General features: G+C 42.0%; 1 protein-coding gene across 1 annotated transcript; it reads left to right on the forward strand.

Annotated features, from left to right (window-relative positions):
- Window positions 1-4,800: 4,800 nt before the first annotated feature.
- GCK72_025794 (uncharacterized protein) lies at window positions 4,801-8,122 on the forward strand (the record flags this gene model as incomplete). The annotated part of the gene is made up of 6 exons (XM_053736484.1): window positions 4,801-5,013; window positions 5,096-5,268; window positions 5,327-5,497; window positions 5,546-6,410; window positions 6,476-8,029; window positions 8,084-8,122. The coding sequence occupies 6 exons, from the start codon at window positions 4,801-4,803 to the stop codon at window positions 8,120-8,122; spliced, it is 3,015 nt and encodes a 1,004-aa protein (XP_053580050.1).
- Window positions 8,123-9,679: the final 1,557 nt, after the last annotated feature.

A 9,679-nucleotide genomic window follows, 5' to 3' on the forward strand; every position in this document is an offset into this window, starting at 1 on the left:
TTTTGATGGCATGATCTCACACTTTTTTCCCGAAAATCAGAAAACTGTCAGAACCTGTCATGTGCCAGAAGATGTAGTTGTAGTGTTTCAATTTTTGTAAAAAAAAAAAGGAAAGAAAAAACAAATACGTGTGATCGTGTAATGCACTATGTCATTCCAATATTTTCAGTCATATGAACAAACTTTCTGAATGTTTGAATGTTTTCTACCTAACTACTTTCTAACGATCAATCGTCTATTTTTCATTATTTTCTCTCTTTCTCTCTCTTTCTCTCTCCTTCTCAAACGTAGCTGAAAAAACTCGATTTCTTCAACTTTTTTCACCACACCACCCTTCCTTGTTTTTTTGCAGAGGAAAACTCGACTTACGCCTCTCGAGACAGGCCGGAGAAGCCTGTTTTCTGAGTGTCCGCTGCATGTAAGGTTGGTTAATAATCGGTGTGTGATAATTGATTAGAATGATTGGATTCTAAAAATGAATGGATAATGGATGATATAATGATGATAATGACTTTGAAATTAATTGAATTCTAATACTTACCCGGTTTTTAGTCGTACTCGCTTCCTCCACCCCACCCCACCCCCGTTCCTTTTGCCAGAACCCAATTCTTGTGTAATAGACGAACATGGAGTGCGACCAGCAGCTTCTGGATCGTTCACAATGTATGTTTTACTCATTTGCCCATCGCCCCTACCCCCACCACTTCACGTTTCAATTATTTTTTTCTGTTTGTGTGCTCGTGTTTTGTTCTAATTGATATGATATAAACATTATTGTTTTCTTTATCTTAATTGCTTCATGACACGTCTGGTGCTGCTTCTGCTTCCACGACCTGCTTCAACACAACAAAAACTCGATGTTCCGTCGAAAAGACTGACGAACCCCTCGCTTTTCAGTTTTATTTTGGAAAATATCCCCGGAGATTGCTAGCGTTCTTTCTTTTGCATTTTTTGTAAAGATAACAATTTATGCTGTGGTAGACTGCTTGACGAATAATACAAATAATATCTTTCTTATCTGAAAACAGATTATGAAAAGAAAAAAACAAAAATAGTTTAGACTGTAAGAAAAATGTAAAGTAGAAAAATCCGAGGGTCCAAAAACTGGCTAAGAACCACCGACTGTTTTTTTTTCCCATCATCCATCTTCCATCTTTATTATTTCTACCTTGAAACCCACTCTTCTCACCATAAACCTTCTCAACATAAAAACATTATCATTTTACGACTCTCCTAATTTGTTCGCTTTCCTCTCTACTTCCCTCTATTTCAGTCGTAATCAATCGTATTTCTTATCTTGTTCATCAATATTTTCTCCTAGCCATTCCATTCAGCACTCTTTGCTTTCTGTGCTCTCCGTTGCTTTTGCGCGGTCTCTCGGAGAAAGAGTTACATTCTTGACTTCTTCACTCGTAGAAGCCAATGAATACTCGACTTCTTCTCCAAGTTCCTCATGTTTTGTGTTCCATGTCTTTCCCTCCTCTCCATTTTCCCCGCTTGTGTACTTTTGCGCAGTGGTCATTGAATTTAAATTAAAATTCAAAGATAGTAATCAAAAAAGATACTATATGTTTTGTTTTCACTTTTTGGAAACTGTTTGACACCTCCCCCCCCTTTACTTATTTTGGAGAATCATGCCATCTCAACTTTCTTGATAACCGAACGCTTATCACAATGGTCACTCGATGTGAGAAATCATTGGCATCAAGTGGGTGTAGACAGTGGAACAAATATCGGTCGAATGTATGACCTATATTTAGCGTTCCGATTTGACCACTGATCATAGTGTCTGCGTCAAGGATTTCAGCGAATTTTAGAGAAATGTTCTAGAAAAATCTTCCGAAAAAAAACTATTGCTGATAAGTGTTTTAGTTTTGACAGTTGGAAATATTCAACGGTTTAGTTTTAATTGTACTCATATAATATAACATTGCATATCATATCAACTTTCTTGGTTTGAGAAAAGAAACATGTATAGTGTAGTATACCAAAATTTTTTGCAAAAGTTGAAACTAACTTGAAAACCTGATTACTACTCAAAAAATGTACTTTCCCCGGACTTTCCGCATCATTGAAATTAAATATTAATTGGTATCTAGTTGTGCGACTTCTACACCAGACACTGCTAGGTACGGCTCTGCATTCGTTGAACCGGATCAGTAGTTTTTCTTTTAATATTATTTTTCTTGATTTCAGTAAGAAAATAAGATAAGGAAACAAAACCAGATGTAGGTAATTCTATGAACCTAGCCAATTTTTGGTGTAAATAAAGTTCAAATTATACATACACATGTCCTAATAAAAATAATGACATATTCTTTTCTCGTTTCCTTGTTTTCCTCCTCCCTCTAGTAACATCTTAATCGGGCCCGGGGAGGTCGCTCATAAAATGCACTGCTCGAAGGGAGACGTCTCCTATTCTTACATTCTATCTTCCGACCTCCAGACCAACCACCCCCCGTCCACCATTCCTTTCTTTGCTGCTCTTCCTCTTTCTTCCTATGCCATCTGTCACTGAAGAAGTGCGGGGTGGCTATTTGGCAGGCAGGCTGTCAATGAGCAAGGAGAGATGGCTGGCACGAAGAAGTGTCCTTACACCACTATTTTCATAATTTGCCCTTCTAAGAGTCGGATTAGAATGTCTAATCCAGATCTAGCTGCATCTATCTGCATCATGGAAACGCTTGGTGCCGGTAGATTAAGATTTAGTGTGATAGTACATGCAGATTAGAGTCACCTATTTGTTTCATTCTCAATTCGACAATTTTTGTTTGGATTTTTCAGACTTTTATATTCTAATCATACTTGTTACAACCACAAGCAAGATTTTGATGAAATACGCTCAATATTTGTGACTCTTTCAGAATTCAATCATAGTTGTTCCAACCTTGAACACACTCTGATGAAATACGCTCTATATCTTAGCAATATCTTTATAAAAAAACCTTGAAATTTGAAGCAGCATGATATGTTGTGTCTTGCCTTGATTCTTTCCATGTTCTGTTCTCTTTCAAAGTCACAACCCACTCTTAACTTTTCAATTCACATTCTCTTCTTCACTCACTTTGCTTCTTCCTCCTCCAGCTTCTTCCCCCTCCCTTCCTTTATAAAATCAAATTATTCCAGAGAAAGCTCAGAGAAGTCTCTCTCTCTCACACCCTTCACCACGTGGCATATGCACTTGAGACGGCGTAGCTGACGACGAGTTATTAACAAAAAGAACCAGAACACCTTCGAAGATAACACATAACTTCACAATCGGGCAACTCCTTCTATAATCAACCTCATCTATTTTCTCCTTCAATTTTTTCACCTTCACATCGAGGACATCCGCCAAATTATTAGCTGGCAACCTCCACAAAGGCGTCGTTCTCAAATCAATCTCTACTCTACTCACGATTCCGTTTTGAAGTGATCACATCAGATTTGGAACAATAAAAGAAAAGGCTTCACGGATCGAGTTTCTTCACTTACCGCTTCTTCTCCCGTCTCACTCACCCAAACGCTTTCAATCCCTCTCATGGCGGCCGAACTTAACAACACCAACACCACCGATGGCAAGTTTTTTTTTCAGTTTTTGCGTTTCAGACGGAAAAGGTCCTGTTTTATTTTCTAACTGTCCATTCTAAGTTCCCAATGCGATTTGACTAATAGGCATGTACTTTATAATACCTGGAAATCTAATTTATTTGAATACCTCATATTGTATCATAGTTCAATGATTCCAATTTGAACTTACATTCAAATTCACTTTTGAAATAGTTGCACTTTTATATCTGTACTTTTTGGCTAGTGGTTTTTGAAATACCAATCTATGGAATATGACCTTACCGTTTTTCTTTCTAATTATAGAGAAACGGTTCAAAACGGAACCAAGCCGGGCTAATACCTAATACCATAATGAGTGGGAAATGCATCTGCTAGATAATTTGCGGCGCAGAATAACAATTAGGTTACAGTATATGCTCCCCCTTTTTCTTTCCACCTACCGATTGTGCACCCATTGTGCTTCTCCTAAACCTTGTTTTCTTATGCTCTCTCACTCCACTCCCCCCCCCTCTTTCAATGTTCCCACTGAGGACTCTCAAAGGTCCCGTTCCACTACACCACTGCGCCTCTTATTACTACTCGCTCTCTATCTGCAACCGATTGGACAACTGACCCGTGCATCTTTGCATTTAATCGCGTAGGCTCGCGTACCTTTCCGCTACGCTCCCGCTCGTTTTCCCTCTCTTTCATTCGCTTTCACTCTCGTTTCTGAGTCAACTCTTTTTCAATAGACAAAACCCACTCCCGTCAGGCTGCCTGTATTTGGTGGTGTCTTCTCTCTCGGCGCTCTTTTCCCTCTTTTCTCCTCTCTCTCTCTCTCTCTTTGACGTTTCCGACTTGATAGTGTACTGTTGGGTATAGTACTATCTTCCACTTTTTCAACCCTCCTGTGTCTCTTTTGTCCAATCCTCCGATTCCTATTCGTTTCGGCCTTTTCTGCGCAGCACGGACCGATTTCCGATTCAACCGCCGCTCGTCCTGTCTCGCGTCCTCGTTTGACAGTCCTCGTCACAATCGCCAATGGTTGACGACGACATTTTTCTTTCTTTCTCTTCTCTTTCTCAACACTTTACCTCTCCGATGAACACAATCGTCGGTTCCAATCTATATATTGATTTTCAAGTTTACAAACAAAACGTAGGCACTTGAAATCGAAATGACTCCCCCGTCCAGAATACGTTTAGTTCTACCACAACACATTTCTCAATTCTTAAATTTTCAGAGACACCTAGCGTCGGCTCAAACGACTCGATGTCCGGCGGGCCGCAGTATTTGCAAGGAGTAATGAACCCATTACAATCACCATCACCACCCAACAGCTCGCCGTCGTCTTCGCTGGTCACCACCGCAGCGATACCAACGACGGCTTCCTCGCAAGTAGTACCAACATCTGGAGCAACCCAGCAGCCGCCCCTCCCGTCGGCACAAACGGCTGCGTCAACGGCGCTCCAGAATGATCTCGAAGTGAGTTTATATTCACTTTTGTAATTTGAGAATCATCAACAATTACCAATTATCTCAATATTCCTATTCACCTTGTTTTCAGGAAATATTTAACTCTCCGCCCCAACCGCAAACGTTTAGTGATGCGCCTCAACGCCAAGCCGGAAGTTTAGCACCAGGAGCACCAATTGGTAGTACTGGTGTAGCGATTGGAGAACAGTCGAGTACTATAGGTGGGACACTACAAGGTGCGGGCGCACCCGGAAATGCACCAGGGTAAGTCAATTTGAAATAATTATTAAAAAAAAAATATATATATACATTTCCATTTCAGAGGAGCCCAAAGTGGAGTTCAATTCCAATGCCCGCGTAGGCCAAACCATGGAGTGGAGGGAAGATCGATTCTACTTCGTGCCAATCATTTCGCGGTCAGAATCCCAGGAGGTACCATCCAACACTACCAAGTTGATGTCTCTCCGGACAAGTGCCCAAGAAGAGTCAACCGGTAAGCACACTTTTGAAAGTTTCATATTTATAAAAATGGTTTTTTCAGTGAGATCATCAGTTGCCTCATTAGCTCTTTTTCGAAGTACTTCACCAACATCCGTCCCGTCTATGATGGAAAACGTAACATGTACACCCGGGAGCCACTTCCAATCGGAAGAGAACGCATGGACTTCGATGTCACTCTTCCTGGAGACTCTGCGGTAGAGCGTCAGTTCTCAGTTTCTTTGAAATGGGTTGGTCAAGTCTCCCTATCAACTTTGGAAGATGCAATGGAAGGAAGAGTGCGTCAAGTTCCATTCGAGGCTGTCCAAGCCATGGATGTGATCCTTCGTCATTTGCCCAGCTTAAAATACACCCCAGTTGGACGCTCTTTCTTCTCTCCTCCAGTTGTCACCGGCTCTGGAGGAATCGCAGGAAGCTCACCACCAGCACAAGCTGCACCATCAATCTCATCCGGATCGCACTCTGCTGGTCAGTACCATGCTGAGAGCAAACTCGGAGGAGGACGCGAAGTATGGTTCGGATTCCATCAATCTGTTCGTCCATCACAATGGAAGATGATGCTGAACATCGACGTCTCTGCAACCGCTTTCTATCGCTCTATGCCAGTTATTGAGTTCATCGCTGAGGTCTTGGAGCTTCCAGTTCAAGCTCTCGCTGAGAGACGTGCCTTGTCTGATGCTCAACGTGTCAAGTTCACCAAAGAGATCCGTGGACTCAAGATCGAGATCACACATTGCGGACAAATGCGCAGAAAGTACCGCGTCTGTAACGTCACACGTCGGCCAGCTCAGACTCAAACTTTTCCACTCCAACTGGAAACTGGACAAACCATTGAATGCACTGTCGCCAAGTATTTCTATGACAAATACCGTCTTCAATTGAAATACCCTCACTTGCCATGTCTTCAGGTAATTATTTCTAATTTGCTATTTTTCGGATTTTTTAGTTTAAATTTAATGAAACATGATTATAGGTTGGACAGGAGCAAAAGCATACCTACTTGCCACCAGAGGTGTGCAATATTGTACCAGGACAGCGTTGCATCAAGAAGCTTACCGATGTGCAGACCTCCACTATGATCAAGGCCACCGCTCGCTCTGCTCCAGAGCGTGAGCGTGAGATTTCCAATTTGGTCCGTAAGGCCGAGTTCTCCGCTGACCCATTCGCTCATGAGTTCGGAATCACCATCAATCCAGCCATGACTGAAGTGAAGGGACGTGTTCTCTCCGCACCAAAACTTCTTTACGGAGGACGCACTCGCGCCACCGCTCTTCCAAATCAAGGAGTTTGGGATATGCGTGGAAAGCAATTCCACACCGGAATCGACGTCCGTGTCTGGGCGATCGCTTGTTTCGCACAACAACAACATGTCAAGGAGAACGATTTGCGCATGTTCACCAACCAACTTCAACGCATTTCTAACGATGCGGGTATGCCGATTATTGGTAACCCATGCTTCTGCAAGTATGCGGTTGGTGTCGAGCAGGTGGAGCCAATGTTCAAATACCTGAAGCAGAACTACTCAGGAATTCAATTGGTCGTTGTAGTCCTTCCAGGAAAGACACCAGTCTACGCTGAAGTGAAACGTGTCGGAGATACCGTTTTGGGAATTGCCACCCAGTGTGTGCAAGCCAAGAATGCCATCCGCACCACTCCACAGACACTCTCCAACTTGTGTCTCAAGATGAACGTGAAACTCGGAGGAGTCAACAGCATCCTTCTTCCAAACGTCCGCCCAAGAATCTTCAACGAGCCAGTTATCTTTTTCGGATGCGACATCACCCATCCACCAGCAGGTGACTCCCGCAAACCATCGATCGCTGCGGTTGTAGGATCCATGGATGCCCATCCAAGTAGATACGCTGCAACAGTACGTGTACAGCAACACCGTCAGGAAATAATTTCCGATTTGACCTACATGGTCCGCGAGCTGCTTGTCCAATTCTACCGGAACACTCGTTTCAAGCCAGCAAGAATTGTGGTCTACCGTGATGGAGTGTCTGAAGGACAATTCTTCAACGTCCTCCAATACGAGCTGCGTGCTATCCGTGAAGCTTGTATGATGCTTGAAAGAGGTTACCAACCTGGAATCACGTTCATTGCTGTCCAAAAGAGACATCACACCCGTCTGTTCGCCGTGGAGAAGAAGGATCAAGTCGGAAAAGCTTATAACATCCCACCAGGAACCACTGTGGATGTCGGAATCACTCACCCAACTGAATTTGATTTCTACCTCTGCTCGCATGCCGGTATCCAGGGAACATCAAGACCATCTCATTACCACGTGCTATGGGATGACAACAATTTGACTGCCGATGAGCTCCAACAACTCACCTATCAAATGTGCCATACCTACGTCAGGTGTACACGATCTGTGTCTATTCCTGCGCCGGCATACTATGCACATTTAGTAGCGTTCCGTGCTAGGTACCATCTTGTGGATCGCGAACACGACTCTGGAGAAGGATCTCAACCATCTGGAACCTCTGAGGATACCACATTATCAAATATGGCAAGAGCTGTGCAGGTAAGATTTGAAAGTTTAAAAAAGTTATCCATATACACAATAAAAACATTACAGGTACATCCGGATGCCAACAACGTCATGTACTTTGCTTAAGTTTCAACGCTTTCTGCACAAAAATAGGAATCGACTCTATGTTTTTCTTATTTAGATAGTTTTTTTCTTTCCCGAACGCTCTATACTTGAACGAGTACCAAAATTTGTCATGTTTTTTGAAATATCTTCCTCTGAATTGTTCTTTTGTGTCTCTATCAACCTCTAATTTCACATCCATCTCAAAATTTCTAATTCTTTCTAATTTTTTAATTTTTCTAATCTACCCCTACTTTCTGATGGTTCCTGCTACCTCTCAAGTAATTCTTTCTTTCTAAAACCACCTTTTTCACTTTCATTATGCCTCTACTTACCTTAAAGTGCTCTCCCTCTCTCAACATGGTAGCCGCAAAAGCTTCAACCGAATATCTCACTGCTCGTCATGCCCTCACCCCCCCCCCAAAAAGTGTCTTGCAATACAAATTGGTACTGTTGTTGTCTTTCTAAATCATCTCTAATGTCCTCAACCCATCCCCTCCTGAGCTCTAAGACCTTTACGGTTTGTCCCCCCTACCCCCCTTGCAATCACCACTCGTTACAGCTGCTTTCTTCCACTCTTACGGGCTTGATCTGTCAAATTCCATCTGCCTACAGTAGCTATAGTTGTGTTCTGTGATTTTGTGTTGTGTAATATTAATATCTTCCCTCACAACCTCCCCCTACCCCTCTCATTTCTTTCACCTGTGCAAAAACAGCTGCCAAATGTTTGAAATCTTGAAATTTTGAAATTCCACCACCATCACTCAGAGATTTCTCTTACCTTCCCCAAACTTCGGATAAAGCTGCATTTTTTTTTCGAACCGCCGACATGTTTCTCGAGACCCTTCAAAACTGTAAAAAGTTATGGGATGAGTATTCCAGTTGCATATTGGACGGCCGGTAGGCGTAACTTAAGTCCACGCTTGCAGAGTCTTTCCGTACTTTCGCCGAAACACTTGTGACGTAGGATGCGTAGAAAGCTTAGTCCATATTGCTATCTGAAAATACTTATTCGGTGGCTTCACTCAGTTTTTGGGATTCTGACATCAGAAAAGTCAAGTGGCTCTTCAAATTTGCAGTTTCTTCCAGGGATGGGAAGGAAAGAGAAATACATCTATCAAAAAAAAACCCTCATCCAATTGAATAATCACATCTTTTCTAGTTCTTTCACTTGACGCAATATTTGTTTCTAATACTTATCACTTTCCAATGAGCCAATTGTTTTGCATTGTCCAGTCCGCTGCTCTCTTTCATTCTTTCTCTCATTCTCAGTACCCTGTCATCAAAAAAACTAATATATCTTGTCAAAGTGCATCTTTCAAAATTCTTTCTTCCTCCTAAAACCCTTTCACTTTCTCACAACCCCCCAAAATTTGTGTTCAATTTCTCACAGCTTTTTCAAACTGCAATAACAAAAAACTCTGGAAATTTGAATCGGATTTTGGTCATTTTTATTTTCAAACATTTTTATTTTCAAACAAAAAACCAAAAAAAACCCCTCCTCTCTTCGTTTACACTGTTTTTGTCATATTCCGCTAATCTCCTTTTTTATTCCAAAATATTCTCGTTACTTTGTCGCCT

The sequence above is a fragment of the Caenorhabditis remanei genome, chromosome X, assembly GCF_010183535.1.
Source record: "Caenorhabditis remanei strain PX506 chromosome X, whole genome shotgun sequence".
Taxonomy (NCBI): Eukaryota; Metazoa; Nematoda; class Chromadorea; order Rhabditida; family Rhabditidae; genus Caenorhabditis; species Caenorhabditis remanei.